The following is a 20,360-nucleotide window of genomic DNA, read 5'->3' as shown; positions in this document are numbered from 1 at the left end:
AAGATGTCATTAATGTTCCTAATAATAAGGCAGTGGCTTTGGAGAAATGATATTTGTTTAATAAGCTTATCTTCACCCCGCTGTGAAATCTGAATGCTTTCTTCCCTCTGACAATGCTCGACTCAGCCTTCCCTACCCATGGTTCCTCCAGAGCTACAGGGAATCTGGGATGTGAATGCCACCTCATGTGCTGATCTTCACCCACCCAGTGACTTCACAGATGGTTTTGCATGGAGATCGCAATGTCAGTGTGCATTAAATGAGCCTGTGTCCCTCACCTGTGAGAAGGGTTTAAAACCAAGCACCCCCTTTGTAGTTGGTGCCAAACCCCGCATGGGGGCTGCACCAGGCTTTGAATATTCTGCTCCATACTCTACCTTAGCTTAGTTTTTTCCCCTTAGGCAAACAACTTGCTCAAGCCTCCCCCATCCCCCCCCCCAAAAAAAAAACTCCATTATTAAGACCAAAGTCACCCTCTCCTTGGAAATCGGAACAACTTTGAGAACTGAGAAGCACAGTGGGGAGTCTTGGTGCGGGGTGTTGAGGCCTAGTGAAGAGGGTCAGGAAGAAGAAGTGGAAGCTAAGGATGAAGCTCTGGCTATGGTGAACTGTTATGTACCTGGAAGCCGAGTTGGTTGTGCTCCTTTCCCGCAAGGTTAGTGGTAGAAAGAGAACACAGCCGGGACACGCTCGGGTTACATATGCGTCTCAAACGCCACAGCAGCCCATGCTTTGTCTGCTCATCACAGCCAGGTAATGCCATGTCTCCTCACCCTTCTTACACTGTACAAGCGGGACCTTTTTTTTCCCTGTAACCCCCTGCTGGGAATATTTCATACTTTAAATGCATTCTGCCCCATTGGGCTAACATTTTAGATCATTTCTTGTGACATCTGACATATAACAAAGTACATGATGCTAAAGCGCCCTCCTGCCATTCCGCCATTCAGAACATCAGTTCCGTTAAAATTCCACTGTGTGATAGACAGCGTGGCTGGGGGGTGCCCTGGGTGGACGGGCAGGGGGTCTAGACCCCACTGAGATCACTGCACTGTATGACGTGGGGGGCATCATTAGGAAAATGCTATTTTTGAAACTGGCGTTTTTAGTGCTTAGAGAGATAAGTGAAAATAACGAGCAGCCATTTCACTTTTATGACTGTCACATTGGACAGGATTCAGCTCTGGGAAGTACACAGCTGAGTGATGACGTGTTGTTTGTCTCCCCCGGGATCAGAGCTGACATTAAATTCTGAACACAGATAGGGAGAGCCCTGGAGCTGGGATTGCTCACTGGAGCTCCCTACCTCCTCCCCCCACCCCCTGCAGCAAACCCTTCCTACCAGTGGAGACCTCAGAGGAAGACTCATCACCACCCCATGCCCCTAGCCCCACTCCACCCCATGGCCCACTTCTAACCATGGCATCATGCACAGTACAAGCTCCAGTCTCCTCTAGCAGGGGGCGGCTGATTTTTCTCAGTCACTCCTGAAATAAACTTTGGGAAAGGGAATCATTCTCACCTAAGATTGCAGTTGGCACAAATGGGTCTGTCATACATCATAAGCAGGGCAGTGCAGAGAGAGTAAAAAGAGAAAGAACAGTAAATGACTGATGAATGGTCCCCGACTTCCCCAGGAAAGCCACTGGAAGCCAAGGCTTCACATCAAGCAAAAAAGCCCAAGCACTGCCGAAGGTGGCGAAAGAGAGGATTCGTGGTGGTGGAGGGAGCACATTACCTGGGTAATAGGAATTCGGCACCGATGTGCTCAGCGTGTTTGTTTTCATTGTAAAGGATGACGGTGAAGACACGGCTGCGGAGAGAGAAAGGCAGGTTCAGAGGCCACAGGTAGGTTGAGTTTGGAATCTAGGACATTCTAGAATCACGGCAGCCAGTCCGTGTGAAGATAAATGGCTCATGCGGAGAAGTTTGTGGGATTTGCTGAAGTCCACATGGCGAATGCCACCATTCTTAGTAGTTTCTGGGAAGTCACTCATCCTTTTTGATGGACAAACCCTTTTGATCAAAGACTCTTCTTATCCTATAATGGAAAACACCTACAAACAGCAGCCACATTGAATGTGGGAATTCAAGAGGTTTATTCCTCTGGATGTTTTGCCTTGGACTTTGTGACTGTGCTTCTGCTCTGAGCTGGAGTTTATGAGTATGAAAGTAAGAACCCATCAATACGGGGCTGCGGATGAACAAAGGGAATGATAGTATTTTGGTGCTTTGCTAAAAATCCTCTCCTTTTTCATATTTTGAAAATTTGGGTTGCTGAAACCTGGCTCATAAAAGTAAAGCTGATTTATGCTAAACTGAAAATGAAATTATTTTTTCCATGTTTCCCTTTTAGTTTTTAATGATAATAATAATAATTAGTAATATACTTCTTTGGATTATTTCTCTGAAAAACACATGAGCACCATGCTGTCTCTCTGTCTCTATTGCTAAGAGGAAATGTCAAACTCTCTGATTAACTGATTCCAATGAAAATGGGTATTTACAATTTTGCAGGTAGTATGTTAACGCTCCTCTACATCCTCAAATGGTAATAATATAAGACACTTTCACTCCATGAGGACTGATGTCTGCTCAGGGTAGTTCAACATCATCGCCCATGGCTACAGTTCTAAGTACTTAAGTGATTTATTTGATGCTGAGTTTCCACGGAGATCCACGTACAACCGCTTCACCCTATCCATGGCAGAGCTAGGGATCCTCGAGATTCCTCAGGTTGCAACTACTTTGATGATGTGTTAAGGTATTTTAGTTGTCAGAAGCAATCTTTGTAGTAAAGGGAAGTGCCTTTACATATGGTCATATCTTCAGAGGGCAGATATGCCAGGGACAGAGGGAGGACCAGAATCCAGGTTGTCTGTCAGTTACCTGGTTGTTTCCCTAAAACAGAGAAGGGTCACATTTATGCATGACTTTGGTAAGTTGCCAGGAAAACAGCAAGTTGATAGAAAGAAGAACTAAAGAGATCGTATACTTATAAACCTGCTCAGAGGGAGAGCACAAGGCCACTTTATTATGTGCTTGGTAAACATGTGTGAGGCAGATACAAAATGACTATGTTTATTTATACCTTTGTGTTAAAATGCATTTGTCTTTCAGTATTCAAATCCACCTTTGTGCCAAACATTTATCTGTAAGTACTCATGCTGAGCCTGTTCTCCTTCCCCATGTTCTATACTTCCCCTGTTATGCTATAGTGAAGGGGAAGGCATGTCTCATATTTGCTTTGGCAGGCAGATTACACCCCCCTCCCATCAATAAATTTTGCCTTACTTTTCAACTCTCTGGCCTTTTTTTCCTTACTATCTCATTTTAAAATGAGACTCACCTCACAGCTTCTAGAACTTTCTGAGTAAGAACTTGCAGGTATGTATATCTGCATGGTGTGCATGCGTTCCAGCGTGTGTGTGTGTGTGTGTGTGTGTGTGTGTGTGTGTGTGGGTCCCTGTGTAGCCCAAGCATCTTCGTAAACTCTCCTTGGGATTGGTTCCCTAGTAGCTTTAATTGAGAGGGAATCAATAGAGCATTGTGAAAATGTCTACCACTGGGGATCCCTGTCAATGAAACTGCAAGAGACTTTTCATGGCTAACAGAACAGGAGGGAACAAGTTCTTCTGCTGTGTTCACTGAGAGGAGGGTCAAAGAATTCCAAGGAGTAGGTCAGTTAGAGAGGCTGCAATGGCAAACCTAAGCTCCACAGCGGTCTTGCAAGTACTGACCAGAGTAGAACTAACTGCCCAGTTAGACTTCCTGTCCAGCAGTGATGTTCCCTCTGGGGTTCAAATGTGAAACATCCCATAGCTATTCGTTTCGGCTCCTGTCCTGTCCTTCAAGAAAATGTATTCCTGAGAACCTGACAGTGAAGTGAAAGCGAGGACCTGTCTGAGTAATCTCTTCCTTCCCTCTCCATCCCTTTTTGTCTTCTGGGGTTTTCTCATGTGTTTTACATATGTTTCAAACATGCTGGATAAGTGTTCTCCCTCTGAGCTGTGGCTCCTCACATCCTGTGTGGTCCCTTATAGACTGATGCTTAGAGAACAGCTGCTACTATACATATTCCAGCTCCATCTGTATTTAAAGTACCCCTGGCCCTCCCCACACCATCTGATTCAAAGAGTCAAAGGCAGGATACTTCGGTTTGGAGCTATATCAGCATGTATGGATTTTTCAAATGTAATTAATCTTTTTTTCTTTATTGAAAAAAAAACCAAGTCATTTCTACTACGGAAAAGCAGAAAGATGTGAAAGAGTTTATTACAATGACATGCCAGCTCCTGCACCCTACCCTGAATGACACAGGGGGGTGGAAGATGGGGGCCGCAAACCCGAGAGTGCTGCCCTCCCACTATGTCAGAGCAGTGCCTGCTGCAAGTAAGTCTGGCAGGCTGCTTGGTGTGCAGGGAGCTCACGTGAATAGCAGGAGAAAAGGTGGGGCAATGGCAGCCACTATAACCAAAAGAAGCAGTCTGTGAAAGCTAAGTGAATGTCACAGGCATGCAAGGCTCCTGAGCAGACACCGCTGAGCAGACCACAATCCCAAGAGAAGAAAGGCTGGCAGCCCAGCATCCTCTGTGCTCCTTGCGGTCAGAACCCCGCCAGCCTTTCTCTACACTGCTTTGTTCAGATTTATGCTGTTCTACCTAACACTGACGACATCCTGATCATACAGGAGGGACCAGTGGTGGTCTGTTCAGATGAATTTCTCACAAAGAAACCCTGCTCTTGGACATGGTGAGTGTGTGCCATGAACTACAACATCCGGCCCAGCTGTGGGATCTAACTCTGGTGACTGGTCACACAATCAGGGATGGAAAAATATGTTCCTTTTGTACCTCAGATAAACAATTGAATTGCTGATCTCCAGAAACGCTGTTTGCATGGGGATCACAGGTGGGCGCAGATAGGCATTGGTTAGCCCACCTGATGGGAAGCTTGAGACACACTGAAGTGCATTTTAATTTATTAATTGCCACTAATTGCCCTATAATAAAGGCAGAGCCTGTCTGGCTGAACAAACAAACAATTAACTTGTTAGTGCCATTTAATGACCTGTTTCACAACAGACTTCCCTGGTGCAGTTCCACACCTGGCTTGCTTACAAATGGGATCTAAGCAACCAAAGGGGTGAGGGGAAAGCAGGTGCGTGCTCAGCCAGAGGGGAGCCTTTGTGTCGCTGCTCTCAGAACTTAAAGACGTTTCCTATGGATCCCTGAGATCACTAAGTTAGGTCCTTGCACATTTACAAAAACACCTTCTCCAAAGCTGGAGAAAGCAGTTCTGTGTAAGAGGATTTGGGGTTTGAATCCCATAGGACTACCAGAACCTGGTCTGTAAGTAAAATCCTTGTGGTGCGGGCACTTACATCTCCCGTTAAGGTTGTGAGTGTCCATGAACGAGAAGGCTTCGTCGCAGTTCGTGCCTTGCTCGGCATAGCTCTTGTCCATAGAATTCACCATCACCGTCATCTCCTGCCGGGTGCTGCTCATCGTCTCCTTCCTCTTCTTGGCCAGTTTCCTTGGGACAGAGAGTTCAGTTATATAGATATGCATGGGGATGGAAGACAGAATCATGGCACAGGTATTCACTGGTGTTTAGGAGCAACTTCATTCATTCTTGCAATGATTTATGTGCCTTATGTAGGTGAGGCACCCTGCCAGGCTGCACACAGAGAGTGGAAACATCCACTGCCTCTGCTAACAACAGTAAGAACAGCAACAGCAACAGCAGCAGCAGCAACAACAACAACAACAAGCTGAAAAAAAACAGAGAGTACTTTCTGTACAACAATCCAAATAACCAAAATAACCCAAATAACCAATGATCCTTAGGCGATTGTGTCACCATCTGTCAACTGATAAGCTCCTAGAGCCACTAGCTTCTTACTAAATAACTGTCTGAGACATGGTGTCAAAGAGAAGATTCTAATAAATATTTGTCAGGCAAAATTGGACTACGGGTTCCCATTTGTGACATGGTTCTACCCCCACTAACCTGCAATTCTTATGTGTTGAAATTATGTTGACCATAGCCAACTTAACTTCCAGCAGAGATAACCTGTCCACATTCCTTCCCTCAGCAGGAGGAAATGAAGGAACCCAGACCTCCACATCTTACTCACTCAACAAAACTAGAACAATGATAATCTCATAGGCATGCTAACATGGAAGCAGGTAATTTTCCTGGGTTCCTGCCCAAAGAACTACAGGCAACCAATGACTGTTAGAAGGAGAATCAGCCTCTCCCAGGGATGAGCTCCTTGTCTAATGTAGCATACTCAGTCTTGAAACTATAAACAGAGCATGGTCAGCCTTGAACCATATGTGTACAATGAAAACGAACACAGCAGGTTGCATTTATGCATTTGCATGTACACATACATATAATCATATAATCATATACACATACATATAATCATATACACATACATATAATCATATAATCATATACACATACATATAATCATTATCATCATCAAAGGGAAAGAGGCTAGCAACTTGAGGGGGAGGACAAAGGAGAGGCTGGTAGGAGGAAGGGGGAAGTGATGCAATTCTGTTTCAATATATTTTTTAAAATACATAAAACACTTTTTAAAAGAAAAGGAAAAAGAAAAAGTATTCAAATGCTGCGTAAGCGCCCATCAGCATTTAAAATGGAAAATGGCAGCTATCTCTATTAAATCATCATGACGCTGATTGACCTAGGACATGGCAGAATTGAAAATGAGCAACATAAATACAACCACACCCATGTCAGGTGATTGCTAATGCAAGAGAGGGTGTTGGAACAGGAGACCATATGGGTAATCTTTATTATCATTTCTAAGTGATGCATAATCCAAATGCTTTCTTGCCTGTAGTTATAATCATCTTTTAATTCTATACTTTGAAGGAAGAACAGCTCTGAGATTAACTTGCCCTTTTAATTGCTGAAAGTCGGTGGAACAAAAGACATTTATTTGAGAAAGATGAATGAAAATCATATACATTGTCTCAGGAAGGGAGAAGTGATGAGCCGGGTGAGGGGTCAGCCAGGGTGACCTCTCTGGGCACTGGCACACACTCTCTCTCTATGTGCAGACATTGACTCAAGCCCCTTCCCAGCTGGACCTGCTGTGTGGGAGCCAGAAATAGGCCTACCTGCTGTCAATCATCAGGCACTTTGCATTGGGCCTGCCTTTTGTCAATCATCAGGTGCTCTGCATTAGGCCTGTCTCCTGTCAATCATCAGGTGCTCAGCATTAGGCCTACCTCCTGTCAATCATCAGGTTCTCAGCATTAGACCTGCCTCCTGTCAATCATCAGGTGCTCTGCATTAGACCTGCCTCTTGTTACTGGGTGCTCTGGGCAGAGACCACTTTATTGCTGCTCTCCCCAAAACACCAGTTCCTAGAGAGCATTCTTAGAGCAGGTGTCCCCTGGAACATGGAAGTGGATGACTGAGAAACTTTAACTGCAGAATTCAGACAAAACACTCATTTTGGGTGTGAATTTCTTTGACTTACTTTGGGCTTATTTATGTGGATAAATGCTTCAACATCCTCCTTTAGTTAAATCTACAAAGACTGGCATAGTCACCTTTCCAGACTCCCCTGTACTTTTGCTTGTTTGAATGTCTCTAAAAAGACTGCAAACAGGAGCTGATGGGAACCTCGTTCATTGCTGCTGGCAGGGTGGAGGATCGTGGCAGACATGGGGCGTGCAGCCTAACAAGGGCTAGGTTGGTACTAGAAATGACACTTTCCTTTCTAGTTCTTTATTTGTATGAATTAATAACAGAGTACCACGCTAAACATTTTATTACTAATCTTTAAGTATAGAAGAACCCCTTTAAGGATTCATAGGTGTATTCTCGAATTGAATGGAGACCAAATCAGAAACTCACAATTTGATGGTAGTATCTGTTGGATAAGTACTCTGTGCTCATGAACCTTCTTCAAAAACCAATGAGCTCTCAGTGTCCTCAGCAAGCCTCCCTTCAGTGATCTTATTCTTTATCTTGTGTTTCCAATGCCCAACACAAACATCATGTGCCAGGCAGGTACATATAAGGGAAGGAAGCCAGGGTCAGAAAATATGGGCAGTGAGGACTAGAGACAAAGAGGGGAATCTGGCTTGGGTCTATCCTGAAGGGAGCCCAGTCACTGCAAGTTTCAGAGGTCAGAGAGCCAGATTTTATGTCAACATGGGTTTAATGTTGGCAAATGTCTTAGTTCTAGTTTTTATCACTTCAATGAAACACCATGACCAAAAAGCAAGTTGGGGAGGAAACAGTTTATTTGGCTTACACTTCCATATCTCTGTTCATCATTGAAGGAGGTCAGGAAAGAGACTCAAACAGGGCAGGAACCTGAAGGCAGGAATTGATGCAGAAGCCATGAAGCCAAAATTGGCTTGCTCTCCGTGGCTTTGCTCAGCCTGTTTTCTTATGGAGCCCAGGACCACAGTCCAGGAGTGGCACCACCCTCAATGGGCTGACCTATACCCCATTAATCACTAATTCAGAAACTGCTCTATGGGCTTGCCTGTAGCCTGTCTTATGGAGGTGTGTTCCCAGTTGAGGTTCCCTCTTTTCAGAGAACTAGCTTGTGTTGAGTTGACATAAAACTAGCCAGCACAGCAAATACTTTAAAATTTAAAATAAAAACTGCTTGGCCCAAATAAAGCACATTGGTTATCACTGGTGCCCTCCATAAGTAGTCATAGCACTTTGTTAGAATGGAAAGGAGTTGGGGCTGTTTCCCACACAGTCAGAACATGTCAGCGTCCTGCCTTTGTTGTTTCCTTAGATCTTGGCAACTATGGAAGACATATTTTTAATTTTTACTTTGCAGATGAGACAATGAGATTTCAGGAGAGATACTCATTCAGGTAGTAGAACTGAGCCAGAACCCAGAACTCTCTGACTCTAAACACTGCACCTTGCCTTGGACATTACCATATGGCTTTCAGGCATGAATACTCTTATCACATGAAATGTATACATCATGCTGAAAAGTCAGCAAGTCAGAAGAAGACGCAGAATTCATTGTATGACATCAGTGGCATTCAAGATGTTTATGAACGAAATCAACCACTACCACGGATAGCAGGACATCCCTAGTGATGGGAGACATAGACCGATGTGAGCCTCTTTTATTTATTATTATATGTGGCATAAAAGCTCTTGTCAACACTCAGAAATGGTTGAGGAAGTTTAGACTCAGAACTGAAGTTCACTTATGACTGGAAAGTTTGCATTCTCTGACTCAGTTGTCTGTCTGTCTGTCTGTCTGTCTGTCTGTCTGTCTGCCTCTGACCCTATGATGTAGACATATGGTTTTAAAACTGGAACTTTAGAAACCAAAAGAAAAATTTTCTGAACTTAGTATCTTTTATGGAGGGAGACCCTTGACTGGAAATGACTTTCTTTACATTCTTATTGAAAGATGAATACATTTATTTTTCATCATAATGCTTAGAGAATGGCTTGTCTGAAATATAATTGCCAATTTCCAAACCTGTGCCTTATGAATCCCAATGGTCCTTAGTAATTAAAAGAAGAAGACAGAAAAGTTCCTATCAATATCTGTAAATAGATGATTTTTAAGAAATGAGAGAAAAGACTCAAGAGTTTCCCGGCAGCAGGCAGGAGTCAGAAGGCATCACTATCTTCAAACAACAACCAAAGCAACAGAGAATACAAGTTGACTCTTAGAGCTATAGGAGGGCTGAGGACCCAGGGGAACTGGTCTTCTCCTAAGCCAGGATAACTATGGGCAAATGTAGAGCTCACAACTCAAGGAGCCAAAGTATGTGTGTGGAAAATCTCTGAGAAACTAAATTAGCAAATTTAAATAAGTGGTATTTAATTGATAAAGGGATACTCTGTGATGAACATACAGCTGGGGTTACAATGTGGACGGACTCAGAGAGCGCCGTCTCCATGGTGGGATGGTTGAGGAAGAGAGACATAAGCAGAAGAAACATTTGAATCAGCAATGACTCAGCATTCCCCAAAGTTAAAAGGGCAATTGCTGTGTTCATGTCCAAGAAAACCGGGGAGCACCAGGAAGTGTAAGTCTGGCATATCTACAGATACCATATGCAGATAGCAGAAAAGAAACTGAAACAAAAGTAATCCTAAAAGAAGAGGAGAAGCATGCTTCTTAATGGGAACAACAAAGTGAGGGTGATTTTCTCAGGGCTCAGATTACAGAGTGGGTGAAATAGTCAAAGTGGTGAGGAGAACTCGACCAACCTAAAACCCTCCATTCTAACAAGTTATCCTTGAGCAATGGGGAGATAAACCTTGGCAGATACATAAAAGTTGTGGGATTTGTTGCTAGCATGCTCTTCTTAAAGGAAATGTTAAAAGTTCTTAGGTGTCTTGGTCCACTACCTGGATCTGTCTGAGCACTGGTCCCTGACAGTGCCTTTTTATATCAAGTGAGAGGAGCTCGAAAATTCTCCACTCCCAGCCATCCTAGACCACCTTGAGTATAATATACATCCTGTCTCCTGAAAACAAAAATACCTATTATTCTTCAGAACAGTGTCTGTGAATCAGTTTGCACTAGAGCCAAATATTTGACATGCCTGGAATAGAGATCACAGTGGCATTACTGTTAGGTTCAATAACCAACAAATGTGTGTGTGTACTGTATATATGTATGTACATGTGTGTGTATGTGTGTGTCTGCACAGTGTATGTGTACTGTGTGTATTTACAGTGTGTATCTGTGTGTTTACAGTCTGTCTGTGTGCCTCTCTGTGTGTATGTGTATGTACAGTATGTGTATACACAGTGTGTGTATGTATGTCTATGTATATATTGGTGTTTACTCTCTGTCTCTCTGTCTCTGTCTCTGTCTCTGTCTCTCTCTCTCTCTCTCTCTCTCTGTGTGTGTGTGTGTGTGTAGATTGAGAGCTGATGGATAAGAGTTCATGAACAAAAGAAGCATGGTAGATCATCACAGTCCCTAACTGGACTACCAAAACTCATTATCAGGGCTGGGTGATAGCTCTGCCTATTTCTGGCATCAGAATGATGGCCTCTTTTGAAGCTAACCCTGGTGATCTTGAGGAAAATTGAAGTCTCTTTTGTGAAGTGGTCCACCATAGAGAATAAATTTGCTTTGAGAAGAACAGCACAACTCAGCTATGTTACACTGAGTCTAAAAAGGACTTAAAGGGTTGAGTAAGCACACTAAAAAAACAGGTTTGCTCTTGTTTTGGAACTCAGCTAAGATTGGCATCTCAATCCTATTCTCAATTTCCTGGCAGCAGGATGTATACATCTTCACATATAGTATCATGCCTGTCTACTGTAAAGAAGACAAAGCCAGCTAGTGTACCCATACATTAAAACACCTTTGGTCAGCTGATTTCAGAGTTTGGTGGCTTAGGAAGTGTTTGTTAGTAGAGGCTATCTTCCACCACCAGGAGCCATGCAGTTTGAGTCAGCCACTAGATCCCTGTGCCCACCGAGGATACCTCAGAAAGCATGCAGGTCTCTGAAAACTGACCTGTGGGAATGTGCTTGCCTTAGAGAAGAGATTATAGAGAACAGGTTATAGAGAACAGGTTGTCATGACTGCTAGTCATGACTTCTGTCTCATGTTCTTTAACTATGGTAAACATGGCTTCTTGACAAATCAAACATTCTGAAATGGAGCCCCTAGCATATGCTATGGGATGCTGGAAGACTTCTACAGCATAAACAGGAAAGAGGGCTACAACCAAGAAACTCATATCTATTTGCCTACAGATCCTGCCTCATGATCATGAAAAAAGAAATGTATAGCAGTACCCAAATACCTCTACACAAATCGTCCCGATGGTGGCAGCAGCACATTGCTCACTACCCACTCCAATGTTCTAGGTTCCTGAATGAAAGACAAACATGCAGCCTTATATTTTAATGTGCCTTAAACAGTTCAGTGGCTGGGCCACTTCCAAACCTCCTCATGCCTAACATTCTCCCCTCTGATATTCCTGAGTTATTACTTACTAAAACCTATATTCCATCTTGGATGCCCTGGACCCAGACCTGCAGTCCTCCTGGGTCATGATCCCCAATCCTTACATGGCTATGCTGTCTCTTCTGTACCTCTCAGGCATGGTGTATTCTTCCTCCCTGGCATGGTAGCTATCTCCTTCCTCCTCCCTCTGTCTCTTGCCTGGGAATCCTAAAAGTCTCACCTTTATCTCTGTGCTCAGCCATTGGCCACCGGCAACTTTATTTACCAATCAAAGCCAACTAAGAGCAGGGACCCTCAGTGTTTTATGTGTGGATTCTCATGCAATTTTTGGAACCCAATTAACATAATAGAAGCATTAGACTAAACCACAACAGAAATGTCAGAGAAGGAAAATGGCATAAATCAGACATTTGGGTGTCCACAAAAAAGGTGTGAGTCCCTTGTGTATCCAGGACAACTGAGGGAAAAAGAAGCTGAGAAATGAAAGTGGAATAATACAAAATGCTCAACATGACATAGAAAGAATGGGAGAGAAACTATAAAGAAGAAAACACAAGGCAATAGATCCAAAATGGTTAAAATACACTAGGTCTTAATCCAGTATCTATCAATGATCAATAGAATGGCCAAAAGTCTGAACATATAAGTTGAAAGACAGATGCTATTAAGGTAGATCAAAAACAAGACCCAACTTGAAATTATCTGTAAGAAAATCTATCATCTACACGAAGAACAAGATAGAGTAGAATGAAACGGGATGAAGAAAGACACGAAGTCAACAATGATCAACAGAGAATCAGAATGGGCTGCATTAGACATGATGTAACACTTCAAGGAAAAGCATGTTGCCATGGATTAGAGTAGCGTTACATTAAAACGAAAGGTTTGCTCGCAAAGCAGACTTGAAGTCTCATGATATGTTTCCAACCATCAAGCTTATATACAAGTCAAGGGATGATCAACTGTGAGTAAAAGCAGATGAACCCATTCAGACAGTTGAAAAACAGAAGAACCCATTCAGGTAATTGAAGAATGGGTGAACCCATTCAGATAGTTGAAGACTTTCATCCTTTTGTTAGCAGTGGGCAGATCAAATAGGTAGAGAATCATTGAGGACATTCTTCAGTTCAGCATCACAACAAATTGACTGGATTCAACTGACATCGTTAGAATATTTTACACAGCAACAGTAGAGCGTTTTCAAACTGATAGGTCCTCGTCACAGGTGTAGAATACATCTGGGACCATAATACATACCTTATAATTTTTTTAAAGGAAAGAAAACATACAGTGCATATTCTCAGATGAAAGTGGAATTAAGCTAAAACTCAACAAAGATGGCTAAAAATCTCCAAACACTGGAAGATGAAGAACATGTGTTTAAGGCTTTATCTGTAACATGGCACCACAGAAAAGTAGAAAAACCTCTAGGAAGTGGAGCCTTGTGAGTGTTTGTAGGTCACTGGAGGCCATCCTCTAAGGAGACTATAGGGTGGTGTCTCTTCTCTTTCTCTCTCTTTCTCTGCCTCTCAAGTACCATCAGGAGGATGGATGGCTTTGCTTCATGATGCTCTCCCCCTGTGATGTGCTGCCTCGCTGCAGGCCCCAGGGCAGTAAGCCCATCTGACCACTGGGCTAAAGTAAACATCTGAAACTGAGGCTAACTGAAACTGTCCCTTTTCTATGTTGATTTTGTAGGTGGTTTGTCTCAATGCAGAATAACTGGTTAAACATTGTAGTACTTACAAAGGGGGGGGGCATTAAAAGGAAGAAAAAACGGTCATATCTCTGAAAGTTCAGACAGGAATGAGGATGAGAGAGTAAGACAGGTCCCCTCCCTTGGAGGGGAGATGGTTGCCGTAATCCATCATTGCACATGTGAGAACAGGAAATGAGAAAAAAAATTCTTGCCATATTATCATCCATATGACAGGTGTTAATCATCCACATGACAGGTGTCAATCACAACCAATAGAGAGAACCCAGTAAAGAATGAACTTGTTAGGAAAAGTCCCCAGGAAGATCTGGGGAACAAATGGTAGCCCACTTATGGACAATGCAGAAGGAAACAGCCATGGCCCCTCCTCCCTTTCTTTCCTGAAACCTTGCTGGGTGGTCTGTGACATGCAAAGACATTTACTACAGGTGTGGTGGGCTCAAGGAGTTGGGGGAGAACTCCATAATGCTGCTGTCCAACTGTCACTCAGGATGAAGGGAGGGATCGCTACCAAGCCCCTCTCTAATATAGACTCTGCCACAAAGAGATCCTAGAAGACTGTACCTCGGCTCATGGAAGGGCTTCTTCACTTTAAAGTAATCTTTCAATTAGATACTACAAGGAGGCAAAATTTACAGAGATGGAAATCACATACAGACAGAAGAATAAAAGGATAAATGGCTTGCTGGTCCTGGCTTGTATAATTATGTGTGTGCTTTGACTTAATTAAAAGCTGGGTTAGAAGATGGAACCAAGAAGTATTTAATTTTTCTCACAGTAGGGATGAAATAGCTATTGGTTGGGTCCAGCTGAATAAACCCAAATGAATAAAGAGCTGTCACCTTAAGGATAGAACTGTTCAAAGTACCACATAATGTTGTTTTCAAAGTTAAAAATTTAAGGGATAAAACCCACAGTGGTCTGATAACTAATTATTTCACCTTGATTAGCATTACAATAGCCAATAGAAACACAGATGAAAATAATTATTACAAAAACGGTGGATTCGGAAAAAGGCTGTAGCATTTATTAGCTATTTAAATAGCCTAGTGAAGATGCTGCTCTCATTAACTCCATGTGTAGAGAAGGAAATTGAGACTCCATCATGGGAAGTTGCCCACTATGGCACCATACATGGCAGGATACTTGACATGCTGCATCAGGCTCACCTGTGATGCATTCATCTCTAAAACCCTCATAGGAATCACCGACTACCACACTGTGCTTCAGTCTGGGCACACTTAAATACAGGCTAACCTCTGCTCTAGAGAGCTTTTGGCTTTAACTGAGGTAGAAATATCTGCCTGTCACCATCAACTACACCTCACTGAAGTCCACTCAGTTTCTCTCTCCTAGACACAATATGGTGCAGTGTACCCACTCCCTACCCAGCAGTCTTCTGGTTTTCACTGACTAGTTGGGAGACAAGTATTTACACGGAAGAATAGTTCTGTTTCCAGATAAGCTCGAGTTTTTGTCTGTGTTGTGGTTCTGCTTTATTTGTCTCTTAGGTGTGGGATGAGGTAAAAAAAAGGTTGAGAAATACTGTTAATGAGATGCATTATTTTGGCAATATCTATGCAACTGGAGGGTGTCTGTTAGGTCATTAAAGTGACATCAGAAAGACAAGCATCATGTGTTATCACTCACATATGAAAGCTGAGAAAGTTAATTCCAGAAGCAAGGCAGTGGCTACCTGAGGAAGGGAAGGTTGAGAGAGAGTGGAGGGGGGGGGCAGGTTAATGGGTAGAAGAGTACATCTGGACAGGAGGAATAACTTCTAATATTTACATAACAGTGGGATAACTATTATCGACAATAATCAGTTGTATATTCAAAAAGTAACAGGATTTAATGTTCCTAACACAAAATAATAATGAATGACTAGAGTAATGACTATTTCAATTACTCTGATCTGATTATTTCATACAATATACATATATTGAAATGTCAGAGTTCTTTTCCATGACTCCTTTCAGCCTTTCCTTCTATCCCAGTGGTTCTCAACCTGTGGGTTGTGATCCCTTTGGGGGACAAAAGACCCTTTCACAGGAGTCACATAACACACACACACACACACACACACACACACACACACACACACACCCCTTCTGCATATCAGGTACATTATGATTCATAACAGTAGCAAAATTACAGCTATGAATTAAAAACAAAATAATGTTATGGCTGGGTGTCATCACAACATGAGAAACTCTATTAAAGGGTTTCAGCATTAGGAAGGTTGAGGGCCATTGCTCTAGCGCATGTCAGTCCTTTGTGACAACCAGCAGACCTGCAGAAGCAGTCTCTAACAAGAACTCCTGCTCAGTGGCCACACAAGGGGGGGACTCAGCAACTCCGCAGCCACACTTGGTTAGGATCAATAGTGGACAAAGGCAACCAAAGAAGTGAACGCCTACCCGCCCAACAAAGAAGAGACCAGTTACTGACACCAAGAAACACTTCAAGCATGACAACAGCAAATCAATAGATTTTAGCACAAAAACTCAAATGCAAGACAATATAGCTCCTGCAGAAGCTTTCAACCCTACTGCAGCAGGTCCTGAGAAATGCAATTTATCTGAAATGTAAGACAAGAACTTCAAAATAGCAATTATGAATGTATTGAAGGAACTTAAAGAGATGTGAATAAATCTTGCAATGAAGATCATATAAACATAGACTGTAGAAGTGATGTAATGAAAACTACTAAAGACGTAGAAATGGAATTTAACAAGAAGATAGGATATCTAAAGAAAGCCCAAAGTGAAATAAAATTGGAAATGGAAAACTCAGGATATCAAACAAAAACTTAGCCTCACCAACAGATCACAAGACAGAACAGAGAATCTCACGCCATGAAGACAAGAAGAAATGGATAGCTCTGTCAAAGAAAAGTTATACCTAAAAAATTTCAGGAAACTTGGGATGTCAAGAAAAGACCAAATCAATGAATGATAAGGATAAAGGAAGGAAAAGACATTTGTGTCAAAGGCACAGAAATTAATTTTTAACAAAATTATAGAGGAAAATTTCCTCAACCTGTAAGTAGAGGTGTCTATCAAGGTACAAGAAGCATACAGAACACCATATAGAAAGGACAAGAAAAGAAATTACCCACAACACATAATAATTAAAATACTAAAGAAACAAAAATAATATACTCATATTACATATAAATATTAATACATATATTAATACATATAAAAGCAAGCCCATTATAATAACACCTGATTTTTATTGGAGACTGAAAGTCAGAAGGGCCTGCTGGAAAGATGTTCTATAAACTCTGAAAGACCACATATCCCAGCCCAGACTACTATACCCAGCAAAACTTTCAATCATAATAAAGAAAGAGAATGTTCTATAATAAAATCAAGTTTAAGTAATTTCTAACCACCAATCCAGTTCTAGAGAAGGGACTAGAAGGGAAACTTCAGTCTTAAGAGGTTAACAACACCCAAGAGGACACAAGCAATAAATAATTTTAGGACAATAAATCAAATGGAAGGAAATTCATTACATAACAACAAAATAACAGGAACCAACAAGCACTGCTCATTAATAACTGTCAATATTAGTGATATCAATTTCCACCTTAAAAAAGACAAAGACAAATAGATTTGATTAGATAATAGGATCTATCTTTCTGCCACATCCAAGAAACACACTTCACAACCAATAATGGACATCACCTCAGGGGAAAAAGTTATTCCAAGCAAATAGACTTAAGAAGCAAGCTGGTGTAGCCATTTTAAAATTTGACAAAATAGACGTCAAGCCAAAACTAATCAGAAGGGATAGAAAAGAACATTACATACTCATTAGAGGAAAATCTACCACGAGGATTGCAACTTTAAACATTTATGTACCCAACAAGGGCATCTAAGTTGATCAGTGTAGAAACACTACTACAGCTAAAGCCACGTAGTATTAGTGAGTGACTTTAATTCCCTACTCTCAGCTAAAGACAGGTCATCAAGATAAAAAACAAAGAAACATGAGAGTTAAATAACATCACAAATCAAATGGTCCTAACTGTCATGACAACAGGTTCCACCCAAACACTAGAGAAAATAGTTTCTTCTTGGCAGTCCATGGAAAGTTCTTCAAAATTGAACATTAGGACATCAGAAAAATCAATTCAAGGGACCTTGGCAACTAAAAACATGTAATTATTTCATGGACACTGACATTTTGTCTTTGATTCTTTTTTGAGTTTGAAAGTGGTTTGGTTATACCAACCCCCCCTCCCCCCAGATTTCACGAGCTGGAAACTTAATCCCCAAATTCATGTGTTAATGGTGTCTGAAGCATGGCATTTGGGAACTAGTTAGGGTTAGCACATCACAACACCTATGATGACATCAGTTGCTGCTGTCTAAGAAAGAGGGGAGGTTGATCACTCAATAAGCACAATGCCTTCCACCATGTCATGATACAGTAAGAAGGTTCCTACCAGGAGCCAGTAAATCAATATTTTACTTAGGTGAGAAAAAAAATGTACTTCCTTTATAAATTGCCTATTTTTGCAGCTTGAGGAATCCTGGGAAAGAGGGTGAAGGAGGATTATAGGAACCAGAGGGGTCAAGGACACCACAGGAAACCCACAGAATCAACTAACTAGGGCTCATAGGGGCTCATGCAGACTGAATAGATACCTGGGGATCCTGCATGGGTCTGACCTAGGTCCCCCGCATATATGTTATAGTTCTGTTTCTTCGTCTTCTTGTTGGACTTCTAAAGGCAGGAGAAGTGGCTGTCTCTGACTCTTTTGCCTGCTTTTGGGACCTTTTTCCTCCTACTGGGTTAAACGGTGAGGGGGTGTCTAGTCTTATTGCAACTTGATATGCCATGTTTGGTTGATATATAGGATGCCTGCCCTTTTCTAAAGAGAAATGGGGGAGGAGTGGATGGGGGAAGGAGAAGGGAGAGGAGAGATATGGAGGGAGAGACTAGAAGAAAACGGAGGAGGAAAGCCTTTTGGTCAATTCTGAGATTCATTTTAATATTACTCAGTTCTGAGCATCTTCCCCAAGCTGTCTTATACCAACTTGAGTACCCTCTGCCTGCATCAAATCAGAGCTCTTGGTTTGACCAGGCCTGGGCTTCTAAACCTGTGTCACTGTAAGAATAATAGCTGAATGCACAATCTGCCCTTCAAGATCCACCAGCCCATAGATTTCCCCCTGATAAAAACATCTTCCATTTGGGAGCCACTCGCAGCTCACACGAGCACCCGGATGTAATTTCCAAAACCAGTTGATGATTCTTAAACACTAAAAAGGAAAGTCAGCCGTAGAAATAACAGATGCAATATCTGTCATCCTTAGTAATATTTTGTTTAGCTTTATGTGTCACATCAGGGCAATATGAGTCCAGAGGGACTGGGACCAGCTATGCTGCAAGAAATATGAAACTGGTATGATCCATGGTAGAGCAAAAGTGAGGATGAAGGGAGATTAGTGAGAGCAGGCCTGTGCGCAGTCGGCGCGTGCTGTCCAATTCTACGCCTGCGCAGTCAGCACACACTGCTCAATGCAACGCTTGCGCGTTATCTCAAAATTCAATGATTACAAGAATGTCACTCTGCAGAGAAGCTAAATGGGTATCCTGTTGATCCTTTTCCAGGCTATAAATACAAGTGAGAAAGCAGGGATTTAATGGATGTCACACTGGAGAGGTACCTCCACTTCCCCTGATGTTTATGTAGCCTAGGAAGGCCTGTGCGTAATCAAAGCAGAGCAAGTCACCGGCATCAACACCCGGGAAAATGGGGCTCAATAAAATTGCACAGTATGGATCTCAATTTAAGGATTGCCATTTTAAATTCCAGGATATCCGTTGGACACGTAAGACTAGTTTCATAAATAGTCGGTAGAAAAAAATGGGGACCATGCTCAGGGTATAGTGTATACTTGTATGAAAATTTAATAAAAAATTTAAAAAGCATTTGTATTCTGAATTTAAAAGCGTAATTGCCAGTCAGTCTGTGTAAGCAGTAACATACAACCTATTTCTTAAGGGTTCCTAGTAAGAGAGGCATGAAGTTTAATCTAACCATCACTGAGACAATGGCCTCTTGAAGATACCTATCTCCTAATCTTGGAACTTGTGACTGTATATTACATGGCTGCAAGAATAGAGGTTGTTGGCACTGCACTACTGATAGGATTAGAGCAATAGGGGCTTTCATCCTAAATAATCCTGCTGATAGAACTGCAGGGTACTTCAGGAGGCCAAACAATGTCAGGTTGGAGTGATGGGCTAAGAAAGGCTGTGAACACATGCCTGCTGGTTTAAGGGGAAGAAGGAGCAATGGTCCCAGGATAGGGGTGGCTTCTAGAAAACAGAATGGCAAAGAAATGGGTTCGTCTCTACCCTTTCCAGAAAGGAGAACAACCCTGGGTACCTTCTGACTTCCAAAATATAAGGTAATTGTGCCTTAAGCCATTGCCTTGGTGCTAACATCACAGCAGCCATAGCAGCAGTCACCACAGCATATCACCAGCACTCTGACATTTTAGTGTTTGCCTTATGGGCATCCCTATGGACAGCATCCGAACATCTGAGCTCTCCTAACACAGACCTTCCCTCCTTCCCTTTCCCCTTCCCCTCTTTTTTCCCCTTTCCCTCTCTCCTCCTCTCCCCCTCTCCCCCTCT

General features: G+C 42.3%; 1 protein-coding gene across 1 annotated transcript in view; it reads right to left on the bottom strand.

Moving 5' to 3' along the window:
• Ptprm (protein tyrosine phosphatase receptor type M) overlaps positions 1 to 20,360 on the bottom strand; it is a 627,614-nt gene that overhangs the window by 140,005 nt on the left and 467,249 nt on the right. Inside the window, exons 14-15 of the mRNA XM_028762235.1 lie at positions 5,384 to 5,535; positions 1,739 to 1,813 (exon numbers count right to left, since the gene is read on the bottom strand). Coding sequence (XP_028618068.1) covers positions 1,739 to 1,813; positions 5,384 to 5,535 — 227 coding nt within the window. The remainder of the gene's footprint in view (positions 1 to 1,738; positions 1,814 to 5,383; positions 5,536 to 20,360) is intronic.

The sequence above is a fragment of the Grammomys surdaster genome, unplaced genomic scaffold, assembly GCF_004785775.1.
Source record: "Grammomys surdaster isolate TR1022 unplaced genomic scaffold, NIH_TR_1.0 132, whole genome shotgun sequence".
NCBI lineage: Eukaryota > Metazoa > Chordata > Mammalia > Rodentia > Muridae > Grammomys > Grammomys surdaster.
Note: the sequence above shows the minus strand (reverse complement) of the source record. Positions and strands in the feature narration are given on the sequence as shown.